Source organism: Panthera uncia, chromosome C2 (genome assembly GCF_023721935.1).
Source record: "Panthera uncia isolate 11264 chromosome C2, Puncia_PCG_1.0, whole genome shotgun sequence".
Lineage (NCBI taxonomy): Eukaryota > Metazoa > Chordata > Mammalia > Carnivora > Felidae > Panthera > Panthera uncia.
Window position 1 is genome coordinate 91186356 of NC_064810.1, and position 17137 is coordinate 91203492.

Here is a 17137-nt window from a genome sequence, read left to right on the forward strand (position 1 = left end):
AGAAGAAGAAGAAGAAGAAGAAGAAGAAGAAGAAGAAGAAGAAGAAGAAATCCATTTCCATTTTCTCACAGTTCTAGAGGCTAGAAATCCAAGATCAGGGTGCCACATGCTCAAGTTCTGATGAAGTCCCTCTTCCTGGCTTGCAATCGGCCACCTTCTATCTGTGTGCTCACGTGGCAGACAGTAAGCTCTCTGGTGTCTCTTCATATAAGAGCATCAATCCTATCACGAGGCTTCCACCCTAATGACTTTGTCTAATCCCAAAGGCCCCATCACTATACCATCACACCCAGGATTAGGACTTCAATATATGAATTTGGATGGGTGGATACAAACTTTCAGTTTATAGCAATCTCATTGGCTCTACCACAAATTTTAGGTCCTGTTCTCCAATTTACCGTCTATCATAACCTCCTCCAGCCATACACACACCATCACCAACCTCGGTTAGAGACCCGCGTGCATCATCCTTGTCATCACCAGACCCTTGCAAGCAGTGGAATCTTTGCTAACAAAAACCATCACCATACAGCATTATTTCACCTCTTCAGTTCATGGTTAGCCTAGCAGAGCCATGGTTAGCTTATCAGAGCTGAAAGTTGTGGAAGTGATCTCTTGGTGCCCTGGCTCTTTGGGGCAACAGTGGCCATACCTTATTACTTGTCAGGGCACTGGCCACATCACCTCTTGCCAGTTCATATCTCACAGTGTGTTGTGTATGCACTTTGGGCCTATCTAGACATCACACACTTTTTAAATATTCTTCACTCATTTTCTTCTCACATTTCAAAGGGCATTCTATCCACTTATAAATTTGTATGTGCGTGTATCTTCATGTGTCCATAAAGGATATTTGAAAACCACAACTAAAATTCTTAGCATCGAAATAATCCCTCAGTCTTCTTTAAAATAAGTCAGCACCACTTTGCTACGTGCAAGGCATTTTATCAACATTTCTAGGTTAACTCTATGGGAAATGGAATCTTCCAAAATAGTTTTTAGAAGATTATCTCAAACATGGATGCAATGGAAATGAAGCAAGTGAGCCAGAAGGTACCCAGGAACCACAAGTATATCCAAATATTGGCCTCTAGGCTTTTTCTTGTATGTCCAACTACAGCTTCATAAAGCAGGACTGAATAAAATTGGCTGCGAAGGTAACCTAGCTTAATGAAGCAAGTAATGAGTTGGTAAGTAGAAATTATTGCTACATTTTGCCATTAACTGTGACCCAAGAAACACTCAACAGTGTTTTTAAGATTCCCTGAAGTATGTGTTTTTTTTCTTGTCACATATCAAATGCTGTCCACTTGAATGTTTAGGTATTGCATTGTTCACATTAGTTGTTACCCTCACTTGTGACACCTACAGATGAAGACTTTGGTCCAAGGCTATGCTTTGTGTAACCCTAGGGCAAGTCGCTTAACCTCTGAGCTATTTTTTCTCATTTATTAAATAAGCTGATATCTGCCAGGCCCACCTCACAGAGTTGTTGGAGACCAAAAGTACATAATCCATGTTGAAACACTTTGTAAAGCAGTACAAATTTCAGGATTTTAAATTATTTGTATTGGTTTTAGTTTGTTTTGACAAAGGACAGTTTGATAGACCTTTGTTTTTCTTTATGCAAGCTGTATACTTGGAAATTATATGTTCCTCTAAAATGATTGTGTGAGTGTCCTACAGATTTCTAACTTTTTTCCTTAGATCACTAATGTGCTCAGATCTATTCACAAAGGCAGGATTAGAAGTGTCATCTCCAGCCATGGAGTGAATCTACTCACCACAGTAGGGCTTCCCAGGGAACATGAATTTTCATCTCTTGCCACGAGACGGTAGAAGGAGACAAGGACATTCCTGGTTTTCTGTGTGTCAGGCAATGATTCTCCTTACACTCTGACCCCAGTTTCCTTATCTTTATAGATTCCTTTACTAGGCATACAACAATAACACATGGCCAAACAATAATGATTCTGGTACCGTAAGAGTTATAATCTAAAATATTCTACCACCTTCCTACCAGGTGGCTCTTAATCCCATTTAACATCAACCCCACTCAACCAGTAGCTCTGCTCTAATGGTATTTTTCCTTCTCTGGATCCCTGTCCTAATTATTTCACATGCTACCATATGCCATTGTGCTTTTCCATTCATTAACTTTATTGGCTGCTGTCAGTTTCAAACCTTATGTACTGTGCTTCCTGGGCTAAATGTTAAAGAGTTAAAATAATAAAATCTCTCACCATGCATGAAGCCTTCTTCACAGCCTGACTTGCCAAAAAATGACCTAACCATGTTTTAATACCTCATTAATTTTACTTTTAATTTCCTCCAAGTGAAGCATAAAAAACGTTTACATATACACATTTGAAATGAACAATGATATGCGTTTTCTACCCCTTTTTTGCAATTAATGATTCTACACGTATGTCAAATGGAAATATATTTACTTGGGTTCTGCTTTCTAATGGTATTATATAGTACCACTTACTTGCCAAACATTTAACCATACCTGCTGTTAAATCTAGGCAATTCTCGGACTGAAGCTTTCATTTGCACTTGATATTTACCTAACCTTCATTGTACCTGTATGAGGTTTTAGCTTCAGTCTTGGCCACTTTATTACACTCTTTCCAGCAGCTAAGGACACTTTTGATCACTCCTGAAGTCTCATTGGGAGGGCTACTTTCCCTTTAGATTTAGCTTTTGGTAACATTAGATGTTTAACCTAATTCCTTCATGTTTCATTATTTCCTTTATTTTCTTAAAGAAACGGCATTAAAACATTCCTCCTGGCGCTAGATATCAATTTTATCTCTTTTTCACTATGTCTCTCAAAAATCCGCATCTTGTATAGGTAAAATATTAACTTATAGTCCCCTGATAACTAAATTGCATTGGCTTAAGGTAGTGGGGGAGGATAGGTAACGATTAGCAGTCAACTATGCTCTCTCCCTAGAATCTGATTTGTATGGAGCGCTTCCTGTTTTGTTATGCATCCAACAATCAAGCTAACAAAGCACCATTGCCTTCCACTATTTTTATTTTCCTGATGTTTTGGAAAATTACACTGATAGATTATGTTCCCGAGCAGACTGCTGTTGTTTCTGCTCTTTGGAGTTGAGTCACTACACCACTTTCCTACAATGAGCCCCATTGTTTATTTTAAAGAAGAACAAAGAAAGCAATTTTTCTTCAGAAAGAAAACAGTTTCTCCTGCAACTTGCTTTCCTCTATTTGACAGTGTCCCATTGTTTAGCTACATGTTTAAACTAAATGGGTAAGCTAGCTATTTTGTCAAGTCAGAGAAGGGATCCCAAATCCACAATTGCAATCATCACTCCTATAGGCTCACAGGTTTTCAGATAAATGATTAATCAGGAAAAACAAATTAGCAGAGATAGAAGGGCATTAGTCAAATGGCACAGATAAGTGTTAGGGAGGCATATACAGCATATACAATGTAATGCTCCTCAATCTTCCTATACTACCAAGATGCTAGAAGAGTGCCAACTTCTAGAGGTCAGTGTCCATCAAAACACGAATGTGACATTTCAGAAAGAACTGCTTTCCACATGCAAGTTGAAATTCAGATGCTCTTTAGTAATGCTAGTTTCTAATAATTTTTCTTTTTAGAAGAGATTCTATTTTAAGAAGAAAAAATCATGTCTGCCTTCTCTAATGTCTGGAGAGAAAAATCTGTTCTATAAACATACACAAACTAAAATAGTCTTTGTTCAAATATTAGGCTTTAAAATGGTGGTTTGTTCAACTTCAACTGGAGATATTTGAATATGCGGGGGAACCTAGCTAAAAATCATATTTCTAGGGCAACATATCAAGAGATAGTGATTCACCTTGTAAGGCCCAGTACTCTGCACAGTTAACAAAACCTCATGATTCCTGTACAGGTGGTCAAGGAGGAACCCTGTTATAAAGGAACACCAGTCATCCAGACTTCCTCTTCTGAGCACCAGGATGTGGAATGCAGTTGCCAAACTATATCTTCCTGTGACTTCCCACTTCTTATCACCATCCAAACACAGCAGAAACTCAAAGCTTTTCTATTAACCCTTAGATACCCCTCTGTCCCCTTTTTCCTAAATATAAATGAGAATTTTGTGATGTTTTATTTTTCCCATCAAGCATTACAATTTGTATTAGAAGTTTTAGAGAAGGTCATGTCTCCTGTTTTATGGCTGACTGGCACACCTTATTAAAAGTGTGCCCCATTTTTAAGAAAGCCCAAAATACCAATAGATTCATGGGGGAGGGGTTGGCCCTTACAAATGTGTACGTAGCCTATTTCAGGATGGATTGTGTCAGTTGTTGGGATGGTCCAAGGAGCCAGAATCAAGTGCTCTAATACCACAAGGAGGGGAACCAGAGTCCAAGGCCATCCAGTGAGAACTAAAGGTAAAAGCAGATTTAATTTTAGCCATTAGGGTAGACAGAATTCAATATGCATAACATTTTTCAGGATTCAACTTGCATAAAAAGTATTCTTTTATATACACAAGACAGTAGGCAACTCTTAGCTCCTGTGATGCCTTGGTGACATAGATAAAGTCACCCTCTCTAAATGAACACAACTTTGTGGGATCCCCACTGGGAGAGTGGAACACATTCAATTTCAGTCCCCTCTTTTCCCCTCAGCCCAGGTTCCTTCTACAGGGCCACCTGCACATCCTTCTCAACAGTCTTGCAAAGCGTTTCCTTTTTGTACATTCATCTGTTTGAAGGAAGGGTGCAGACAATTCCCTAAAATAATGGAAAGAAACACTTATTTGTGTTAGGTAGCCATCGCTTCCAAGGATGTAAATATAATAATCCCTGACTTCAATCTCTAGAGAGAGGTCTATTTCCATGATTTTGGTCTAAAACATTTCCTTTTACTGGGAGACTAGGGGAGTTTCCACGGGTGCTCCGGTGTGATGGAGAAGCTGCAGTATGCCAGCCTCCTGAGCCGGCTGCAGAGAGTGAAGGAGCAGTCCCAGGTGATCAATCAAGCAATGGCGGAGCTGGCAACCATTCCCTATCTACAGGACATCAGTCAAGAGGAGACGGAATTGGTAAGTGTTTTTCTTTGTTTAAGGCTTTCACAGGCCCCCAGCCAACATAAGAATGATATGTCCTGAAAAACAAAATTGTGAGAATCAATGTAGTCTGAGGGCAACCTGCCCAACCCTCCTGAGGCATTTTAATAAAGAAATTGGAAAATGTAGAAAGATGCGTTTCTGTCTTTTATTTGCTCATGTCGACTAGCCTCCATTTTTATAGTAAGAACTTTGTGATGTGTAAAAACATGGAAAAGGGCTGATTACTCATATTGTGGGTCAGGCTTTTTGCTTTAAGTAAAATATAATTTTGATAAATTATTTCTTAAACTCCCAGATGGGTTAGTATATAATTTTCTTGTAAGGGAAAGTAGAGAGAACAAGAGTAACCCTACGAAATAGTCTTTATAGTTTTCTTATTCACTTCTAGCATCACATATATGTTGGTAGTGCCAACACACACACACACACACACACACACACACACACACTGGTACATTTAGATAAAACAGTTGTTTCATTGCAAGGGAAAATGTAGTTAGACAAATGGCTTTTTTTTTTTTAACCGAATTGACCAATTAACTCAGAAAACACAGAGCCAGTCAAAAATCAGTTGATGGACTATCTCACAGAAACAATCTTCAAACAGATGTGTCTATTATAACCATAATTAATATGAGAAATGATGGCTCCTTATTTGTAAAACTATTACTAACCAATGTGAGGGCCATTCGAGGAAAGGTAAAATTCACTGTATACGGAAATCCTAATGTGTTGTAAGGGAGGGCTCTTACTTTGAGGCTGTAATTGAAGGTAGCTAAAACTAATTATAGACCTGAATTGAATTCACATAGCAAGGATGAGAACAGCCTAAACCGATCACCTGTAATTTTCAGATAACTAAAGCAACCCTCCCTCTTTGAGCTTTTAAAGTTGTAACAAATTAATCCATCAAGAAGTGAACTGCCAACATTTATAATGTTCATCTGACCCTATAAAAAGGTATTATAAATACTGATATTCAAAGTATATAAAATGGTCTGACTAGCTGAATGATAAAACTATGCGTACCAAAGTATTAAACTGTGGGGGGAGGGAGTCTAGTAATCAAGGAATTACTAAATCAAAACCGGCAATAATACTTTGTAAACCTTTATGGTTGTGCGCAGTGGAGCACCTTCTGAAAGGCTAAGTGTTTATCCTTCCATTCATAATGCATTCAGGAGTGCAGTAAGTATGGAGTTTTCAAAGTGCATATTATAGCCAATTTTAGATGATTAATGCTCCTCTGAGATAAGAGGAAGCAAAGAAAATGTTAATTTAAGAAGCTGGCACAGTGTTGATCCTGTCTTCCTAAAAAGCACACTCAAGATTTAAATGAAAAATACAGGGGAGTTTTCTGCACTTAGGTCTTCTTAACCACCTATCTGGAGCTTTTTTTTTTTTTTCCTCTGGAAATACTTACATTTCCAAATATATACACAGAGCATCAAACTAGCATTATTGACATCCCTTACTCACATGTTGTGCAATATCCCATTATCTGAAACCTTGGAAAATAGGATTTCAGGGGTATTTTCATAATTTATATGCCTACTAGAAAAAAAATGTAATGTATATGGACGTACATGTACAGGCCAAATATTTAAAAATCATGTATCTTACAAGATTTCATCACCTTAAGTAATAGATTTTACTTTCCAACTTCCAAGCATAGGTTAACCTAGAAAATAAATCCTAGTAATATCTTTTATGGTGCTATATAAACAGTGACTGCTCAGTAGAAGAGTTTTGAGTGACTCAACTCTGCCCTCCTGCTTAAGCTCTGCAATATCTAAAGTACAGAGAGATTATCTAAGGGTTCATACTCTTTGATGGCACAGTGAACTGAACTGACATTTGTTCTTTTTTAGAGAACTTTCTTTTCTAGCTTTGAATATCGCATGGCTCGATGCAGCTTCATTACCTTACAACCGCATACGTAGCATGTAGATCAGATTCTTTTCAATTGGGACAAGGCAGTTTGGGGCAAAGAGTGGAATTTTTTAAACTTGCCTTTCAAAAAGGCAACTTGGTTATTTTGAAATTTTAGGAAATAAAAGGATAGTAAAAGAACTTAAATGAGCTAGATCCTTTAAAATGCAATAAAACAGCACAATTTTAGTATTGTCCTCGGGTGAGCTTTTGCATGAGGCCTAGAATTATGATACATTAGCCTCAGGAGAAAATACTAAAATGCGCTCATGTACTACATGCCGTTTCCTGAGAGAATTAACTACCGCCTTCATTCTTTACAACCCAAATCTGTTTTTACAAAACAGCAACACTTACTACATTAAAACCTATATGTTTTCTACAAATTCTCAAGAAGAATCTTTCCATTGTTACAATATTTTATATCTGCAATAATACTTGGTAATGACTGAAGCAAAGATGAGGTGGCGGTGTTCATTGTCGGAAAGATGAGTAATAAAATCATCAGCGTACAAATGATTTTTTAATTAGGTTTTAATCTGTGTATTTAGAGAAGTTATTTCTGTGTGAATTCCATGCTGATAATTTTTATCTTGGTGCCACAGCTGCAGTCACTAATGGCAGATGCTATGGACACCCTTGAAGGAAGAAGAAACGATAAAGAACGTGTGTGGAATACAATCCAAAAGGTAAAACTTTGAGCTGAAGGAAAAAAGATATATTATTCTCGGAGAAAATGTCCATCTTGGGTCAAATCTGTTTAGAAGATACAAAGAAAAGAAAGCTCTTCAGGTTGTTTTATTGTCTGTTTGGGTTTTTTAAATAAATGCAGCTATCTCCCTGGAAGTGTAACCAGAATCAAAATGGATTTATTTAATCTGTTTCCTCAGGTCTGCTCCTCCAGCAGATTGTGGTCATATGCTTTCATGGGTCTTCTTGTGCTCATTTTCATATTCTATTTTCATTATCTGCCTCTCCATTATTGCTTATTGTAGATTTTTTTAAGTCCCATTCATCAATGTTTTAGTCCACCTCCCAACACTTTCCCCTATGTTTTGTCACTTGAGGAAGAATGGCTACATTTCAGAGAACTACAGAAAAACTAGCACATTGATGCTTTGAGTGGAGGAGTAACATACTGGTTATTAGAAGTAGAGGAACAGTCAGGGTGCCTGGGTGGTTCAGCTGGTGAAGCAGCCAACTCTTGATTTTGGCTAAGGTCGTGATCTCATGGTTCGTCCTCTCTCTCTCTCTGTCCCCCCAAAATAAAGAAATAATAAAACATTTAAAAAAGAAGTAGAGGAATAGTCTACAACCATACCACCCTGAATGCACCCAATCTCTTCTAACCTCAGAAGCTAAGCAGGGTCAGGCCTGGTTAGTACTTGGATGGGAGAAGTAGAGGAGCATCCCTTCATTGGTTACCGGAGTTAAATAAAACAAGGACAAAGATGCACCTAGCATCAGGTACTCGGAAGACTTGTGTGACACTACAGAGCTCTCTGACAATGTAGGAGGGAGTAATGTTGGGTCTCCAGTCCAATTAAAGGTAATAAATTCTAGTCAGTCTACTCTCCATTCAGTCTCCTCCAATTACTGTGAGAACCCATAAAGGGAGACCTGGTGTCAGGAGATGTGAGAATAAACCGAAGAAGCCTCCGGTTTAAGAGGTAATAGTCAGCCATGAAGGAATCTAGTGCATGTGAGGAAATGGGTGTCTTCTGTAATCATTTCAGAGGTCCTATGGTAAAATACCTAGAACAGAAATTAACTGAATGCAGCAAATATTTGTCAACGATCTACTGTGCTAGAAAGAATACTTACGGATATTGTGCTGGACAATACAAAAACAGCCCCTGCCTGTATGAGCCTGGCCACCTTGGAAAGAAGACAAGTATACAGCTACAAATTTACTGAATATTGTAGTTAAGAAGTGGATGTTCAATAATCTATAGAAACAAATAGGGAAATATGATCTGGTCTGGGAGGTCAGAAAAGCCATCTCTGAGAAAGTGATATTTATACAACATTTCAAGGATATGTAGTAGTTATCTAGGAGAAAAGGGAGATTTCTGCAGAGAAGGAAGAGTTTATGCCAAGAGCACAAAGAAAGCAGGGCACATTTAACAACTGAGAAAAAATGTTAAAGGAGCAAGGAACATATTTCAAAATGAAGTGCAGAAACGGAAGTCAAATCACAGAAAGACTTATAAATTATGTTAAGGATTTGGAATGTTTCAGAAAGCGTTTATCTGGAAAATGTTTCTGAGACATCCCTAGAGCTACAGTGGGAGAACAGATTGAGGAGCTATAGAAATGTGGGGCAGTCGGTTATAAGGCAATGGCCTGATCTATGGTGGTGGGTGTGGAGACGAAAAGAAGCAGACAGATAGAAGGAATGTGCAGGAAGCCAAATCTACAGGCCTTGTTCACTGAGTGCATAAGAGAGTTTAGTGAACAGGAAAAGTAAGAATGATGCCCAGACATTGGGCTTGAGTCACTGGGCGGGGAATGGCGAGAGGTTCGCTGGTACCATTTACTAAGGAAGAAGGCCCTTCAAAAGTGTAGCTTTGGGCTGAGACTATAAACTCTTTCAGAATCCAGTCAGGAGACTTGAAAGGGAATTTAATATAAAGAATGGCTAACTAGGTATGTATGTCATTGTTAACTAGGGAACTGAAAAAGCAAAGGAGAACCATAAATTTAGCACAGAAGAAGCAATTAAAAGGAGCAGCTACCACCCATTAGGGCTGGGAAATCAAAGAGAAGAGACTGGAATTACTAAAAGTTCGAAATTTGGAGCAAGGACCCTGCTGGACCAAAACTTAGACCTCCCACTAGAAGGCATTGCTCAACTGGTGCTATTATCTCCACTCTTGGAGCAGAATCCTGAAGGGTTGAGATCCAGACTTAGGAGGGGGCACTAACTCACTGGTGCTGATGGGAGGGAAGGTGGCAGGAGCAGGGAGGGAGAGGTAATGGAGGTAATTGTGCAACTTTCGGAAAAACTAGATTCACCTGCTACTACTACAGAAAAGAACACAACTTTCTGGAGCAAAGAAGCCTCGTTTCAGAGATGCTCACAGGAACCCCAAAGGGCAGGAAGTCAGCAGCAAGTCCCTCCTTTCTCCTTTGGCATTGCAATGCCCCTATATCACCTCCTAGTGATGGAGACTAACAACTGGCAAAACAGAAATGAGGTTTGCAGAGTTCCAGCCCCCAGCATCACAGAGTTAATCATAGAAGCGTGGGTTTGGAGTTAAGAGATTATGGGCTAATAACTGGCACAAAAATGCATTGAACTTAGGGTGCTGGCAAGATATCCAAGGGAAAGTACAGGAGTCTGGAGTTCTGGATAAAAGACCAAATAGAGATTTTTTTAGTTGTTGGCAAATGGATATCAACTGAAATCATAAGAGAGGGTGAGATGACTGAGAAAGAGCATAGAATAAGAAGAGAGCCTTGCAGAGCACATTCCAAACTTAAGAAGAGAACCATACAAAGGAGACTCAGAAGAAATGGCAAGAGGAATTGCAGCTGGAGGTAAACCAAATGCAATGCTGATGAGATTCAAGCAAAAGAATCAAATATCTCTGTTCGCTATAGAAATCATTTTTTGGCATGAGGTTAGAAAACTAGAGTGCACAGGTCAAAACCAACTAGTCACCTATTTTTGTAAATAAGATTTATTGCACACAGCCATGTCATTCATTTACATATGGTCTATGTCACCTTGGCCAAGTTGAGTAGTTGCTAGAGAGGCTGTATAGCTCACAAAGCCTAAAATATTTACTAACTGACCCTACACAGAAAACGTATGCTGTACCCTGGTTTATAGCATTATCCATCCCAAAAGTATATACCTTTGTACACTACATCTTTGCACTTACAAATCCAAGTGATAATAAAGTGGCAGTCTGGCAATGAAATTCCAAGGACTAGCTAAAAAGGTGGAAGAGAAATTGACATTTGTCTATACCTACCTACATCTTACAGATAACCACCAATTCCACCTCACAATAAGCTAGTTTTTGATGCTTACATTCAAAGAAATGTTTAGCCTATGACTTCCCACTTTGCTGCTATTGCAGTTATTTATTACTGTGTCATCAATCACCCAAATATAGTGGTTTAGAATAATAATCCAATATTATCTCTCACAATTCTATGAGCTGACGAGACTCAGCTAGGGGTGGATCTTGCTCACTGTCTCTCATGTAGTTCAATCAACTGGCTTCTGTGCCTGGGGCTAGAGTCATCTGAAGGCTAAGATGTACTAGACTACAACATGGCTCCCTCATATGGTTGACACAGCTGACTGGAGTGCCTACCCATGTGGCCTGTCCATGTGAATGAGGCTTTAAACAGCATTACAGCTGGGTTCCAAGAGGAAATATTTCAAGAGAAAGGAAGTGGAAACCACCGGTCTTCTTTAAGGCCACTTCCAGAACTTCCACCATATTCTACTAGTTGAAGTAGTTACAGGCCAGCCCAGATTCACAGGGTTGGAGGAATAGATTCCATTTCTCCGAGAACGAGTGCATTCATGAGGAGAATGAAATGATAGCATCTATCTTGGAGACAAGCTTCAGCAGCAGAGCTATGGACCTGTGTCCTGTGCCGGAAAACACCTGCAAGCAAGAATCAGGAGGATAGTAATGTCAAGGCCTCTGAGGTCAGAACACTGCAGAGCCACTCTACTCAACCACTAGGTGTCTAGAAGGACTCACTGGTGAGCAGCTCATCTTTCCAAATTAAAAGCCCTGGTAATGATCCTAACTTTTTCTAAATGGAAGCTCCTGAGAGGTCTTTACGAAGATGTGAATGGGAAGGAACAGGGTGCCAAATTTTTCCCAAGGGCTTTTAATTTGGTTAATGTGACTCTACAGAGGATGATCATATCACTTTCAGACAATTCCGGTAGCAAGTAAGTAATTTCCTTTTACTGCTACAGAGTTAATTTGCGTGTGCAGAAAAAAATAATTAAAAAAACCTAATTGTACAAGCTACACTGTGTTCTGAGCCCACTAGAAGTTGATGTCAGCATCACCACCTCTGAGATCTGTTATCTGTAATAGAAACAGCTGTTGTACCTAATGAAAACACTTGAAATTTTCATCTGAAGCAGCAGAATTATAGCAGCACCTCCTAGTTCCACGTACTTAAAGGGTCTGTCAGAATCCCCATTACCTAACACAATTTCCAGGGCTTCACTTTGTTATAGGTCTATAAAAAGCCCATCAAGAGGAAATCTGATTCATGAGTGCTGACCTCCTGTCTACATTTTTTTTTCTTTGAGATTTCTTGAAGAACTCAGAAGAAGAAAGAAAGAGACAATTGTGTTTTTTCCTAATTTACCAGGATGAAAATATATTCTTAATAGAGTTTTAGGAAAGTGGCTTTTGTTTTGGTTTGGCTTTACAGCATATTTCCTCTCCAGTAATTAACTCAAGAAAGATATATGTATGTTGGTTTAGCTGTGCAAAAAAAGCAGACTACGTCCAAAAAACATAAATTTTCTTACGCTGGAAAGTTCCGTGCCACAGCAGGACCCTTTAACAAGGTTCAGTCCATAACAACAACAACAACAACAACAACAAAAGACAAAACAAAAAAGCCTGAGAAAACATAATCTTTTGAATATCCCAGAGGTCTTGTTATCACACTGCTCATTCATGCATTCGTCCAACATTTACCGGGCATCTCCTGCGGGTCAGACATTGTTCTAGACATCGGAGATATAGCCATGAAAAAACAGTACCATCACAATGTCTGCATTCTGAAGTAGACGCTAAACTACCTAAAGAAATATGCAATATATTATAAGTAATGAATGCCATGGCTGCGGGAAGCAGGAAAGGAAAATGGAAAGTGCCAATGACTGCAACTGCACTAGAATAGTCAGGCCAGGATTCATTGAAGTGACGTTTGAACAAAAATCTGAAAGAAATGCAAGCCATGCAATATGTTGGAAAAGCATTCTAAGTAAAGGAAACAGTAAATGTAAAACCCTGAGATTAGAGAGGACCTAGCATGTACAAGGAAATACAAGGAGGGCTAGGGGACTGCAATAGAATGAACAAGAGCGACAAAAGATGAAGTGAGGAAACAGATGACATAATGCTTTGTCAAACAAAAAGCCAAAATCACTCTAGGCTGCTGAGATGAGAGTAGATTGAAGGGGGGGGGGGGGAGGACAAGGGTAGAATCAAGGAGACTAGTTTATTGCAATGTCACAAGAGGTGACTTGTACCCAACGGCAGAGGACTTGAACCTTGAAGCCAGGTGGTCGCAGTGGATGTGAGGCCAAATGGGGAATTGTGGTGACTTCCATCTAATGTGGAATTTGACCATGAACCAGCACAATTTGTTTTCAATTCTCAAAGTAAATTTCTTTCAATCTGGGCCTAAGAAGTCACAAGGAATTTCTAGTTTAGTCTACCTTTATAATCCACCTATACAAGATCCACATCCTCTGTTCCTTAGTTTTTCATCTAAAACCAGAAAGAATACAGAAGCTAACTGCAAATCCTTGACCATTCAGCCCCCACTCATGGGACTTTGGGCAAGTCACAACCTTCTGAGAAACATAACGTGTTCAAATCCTTACCACCCTCAGAGTCTATGATTTCATGTTACCAAGCATTGAATCCTAAAGCCCATTAAAGCTTTATGAACTAGGCCTGAAGATAAATAGAAAAAGAAGTCTTTAGAAAAAGGAGGCTTTAAAAAAAATGTGCCAACTGTTAAGTTGGAACGTTCCTATTTCTTTTCACCACAGAATCAGTTAAGAGAAACAGTTAAGCAGCACTCTGTCTTTAACTCGGAAGAAAAGTTATTTGCTTTTCCTTTACAAAGTCTAAACTTCACATTGAGAAGATCAGGATTTAATCTGGTACAACATATAAAGTACTGTCTTATTCTGATATACCTCTGGATCGCTGATTTGACCCTAAATGAGGAAAAATGAAATTTTGTTATTTTAAAAGTAACGAGAGAAAGACTCTGCCATATAATCATGGTCCTGTGAATTTTCATGAAAAGAAATAATACTTTACGTGTCATCAAATATTATAATACAGTACATCACAATCTTCAATGAATTCACCTAATGGAGTATATAGGTGGATGTTTAAAGACATCCATATGAACTTGTCCAAAATTATTTAGCTTTTTATGTTCCGTTTTACCTCAAAATCTTAACTTATAAATTGTACTCATCATCACACGGACGTGACAGTCATTGATATACTAATTTGGTCCTTTAAGATGAAAATGGGATAGAATTGTATGTCACTTAGCAACTCTGTGCCGTTCAAGGCTGTTGATGTAGGCAGAGCAAGCAGGGGAGAATACAAATCTGGGAGATGGGCCAGGGGCAGTTGGTTGAGGAGGAAGAGAGAAGAGCAAATTGGAACATTTTATTTACTTTCCACATCAGCATTCAAACCTGAATCCCTCCAGAAACTCTTCTGAGAGAGATTGCACATGCGGCGCTATCATTCATCGGCCAGTCATTTGGGCTGACTAATATGTGGTTAGGGCCTTCGGTTGTGTCTCTCTGAAAGTACTGCTGTCTTTTCAAAGATTCAGCAGCCGTACTACTCATTTGCAAAGCAGTTTTTCCAGCAATCAGGCTTTTCCTGTGTGTCTTGTTCTTTAAGGAGTCTCTGCAGATTTATTGCAATTTGATTGTGAATCTTCTCTGCCTCTGGTTATGGGCTTCCTCATTAGCATATCCCCAAATTCCTTTACAGTGTGTACTCTAAGCACTGCTAAGCAGTTCTGTCCATGGCATAATGCAGATCGTGTGGAGAAACCTAAGTGCTCTTGTTGCTGACCACACTGGGGAGAAGGACAGGGACAGACTATGAGGACAAGGAGAGAGAGGCAAGGGCCGAGAGGCAGAAGAGGCCAGGTGCCTGGCATAAATGGTCAAAGTTCCTGGGATAAGTGAGCCTATGCCAGCAGGTGTCCAGACAGCAGTTGTAGTGGAGGAACCTCCACCAAAGCCCAAGCAGACCTCTGATTGTGGTCAGAGGCTGAGCCCTGGGGCCATCGGACCTGCGGGGAACATCTCCTCCTCAAATGTTGCACTCAGCAAAGCCAAGTCTAACCTGGAAAGTGGAGGAGGCCAAAAGCCTTGGTGCTGGCCATCTTCCCAAGCTCCAGTGTGATCCTCCAAATCTAAATGACAAACTTTAGTTACCATTTAAACCAAACAACATCTTTCTCCTCTGACTTAATGGAAAAAAAGTGTGTGGTTAATTTGTTAAACATTTTCAGCCAACTGTATTTGCTGGTCACTTATTTCCCACCTGTGCGCGGTCTTCCCTACAAAACTGGGAATACCTGTTTTGTGTACTTTGTTGGTTGAAAATATTCTAAAACTTTAATGATCTGGCAAGAAATTTCTGCAGCAGAAGCATTTCTGGGCAGGAGTCAAATCCTAGCATGGCCTCATCCAGAGAGCATGTACCCAGGAGCTTTGCCAGTTCTCACCAGGAGTTTATCAAGGGGCAAACAAAGCTAACTGCCATTGTGCTCACATGCGTAATAAAATACTGTGTCAGTCAACAGATGATCAAACTATGTTAGTCTCTTTGAAGTTTGCCTTTGAATAACTATCACAATTTCAACAAGCTATAGAGAAATTTATTTCATATAAATAACTAAGTTAATTAATACTGTGATGATGGCAAATATTATCAGTGATTACCATTGATCTTTTAATATTGTGCCAAGCACTTCATCAAGTTATCATATTTAATCATTGCAACAACCCTGTGAGGGAGGTGTCATTACTTCTCCTTTGAAAGGTGAGGAAAGGAGCTTTGTAGAATTAACAAGGTAACAAACCTAAGTTTGTAGTGACAGGGTTTAGTTTTGAGTCAGATTTGTTTGGGTGGATCAAAGGCTCCATTCCTAATCATTAGGTAGAGCACTTAATGTTAAACGAAATGCAGCTACTAAAAGTCAATGGCACAAAGAATATTTTCTGACCCAGGTGCAGATTCTGTAAGACAACCAGTGAGACAACCCTCGAGTCTCCCTTTCAGCAGCAAGTTGAACAGGAGCATCAGAGGCTATGGTAGGCATCCTCCACCCTTCTCTGGATCACAGCTGACGGGCCCAGCTGAGGATGTACCCAGACAGCTCTGCAGCCGCTGCCTGACCAAATCCAAACCCTGGAACCCACTGTCCCCTGGATCATCTGCTCTTACTGTCTTTTCTCATCATCCCTCCTTCTATAAACATCGTGTTTAGGTTGGCTCTGATAGCTCACTGCTTTCCCTCTTCCTGCAATATCAGAACTTCAAGGGAACAGCTTGGAAGTCTGGTCATTCCTATAGTGTACTTACTGTCAATCTGAGGGTCACCCTCTGGTAAGTTATCTGAATTATTCTGAAATGCAACCTGTCAATGATACTGCAATTTCAGAAGCACATATTGCCATAACTCCTCCAGGCTTTATCCTCACAGCCCAGAAGCCTTGAGACTGGAACTGGATAGCACATTTCTCACTCCTTCACTTCCTGGGATTCCCTCCCTGCCTGTCCCACTAGTGAGCTGATAGAGGAAGGTAACTAAAACAGAAATTGGAAATGCTTATATTTAGTTTTTTAATGTCTATAAAAACTTTTCAAAATGCATCTTTCAGAAGTTCAGTGAAATATCTGGGGCAAGGGAGGGGAGCATATATCTCAATTCTATTTTGAACCGAAGAGCGAGTTTGCAGTTCATTCTAAAAGTTACTCTCCTTAAATTACCAAAGGTGTCTTCTTTGCTTGGCAGCCCAGCATTTTATTGCATGTATTTTATACATTAAGTTTTGCAATACTTTATAATTCTGGAGAATAACACAATAACAGCTTATACCACTTGGTAGTTAAATGAACCATAGGACATCTTCCATTCTGTATTGAAAGTGGGATTAATACAGAGTTCAGAGCAATTGACTTGTAGCTCATTCAATCATTCACAGTGTACTCATTATACCTTTCATCTTTTGGAGAAGGGCAGAAATGAAAGTGCCTTTACATGCAGCCCTAAAGGAAGGTATGGGCCATTTCTCATTCTGATTATGACTTTCTTAAAACAGTGTA

The 17137-nt window shown here is 39.4% G+C and overlaps 1 protein-coding gene across 1 annotated transcript in view; it reads left to right on the plus strand.

Moving 5' to 3' along the window:
• Positions 1-17137, plus strand: part of SPATA16 (spermatogenesis associated 16) — a 234452-nt gene that overhangs the window by 192388 nt on the left and 24927 nt on the right. Inside the window, exons 8-9 of the mRNA XM_049629197.1 lie at positions 4908-5072; positions 7637-7720. Of these exons, the coding sequence (XP_049485154.1) occupies positions 4908-5072; positions 7637-7720 (249 nt within the window). The remainder of the gene's footprint in view (positions 1-4907; positions 5073-7636; positions 7721-17137) is intronic.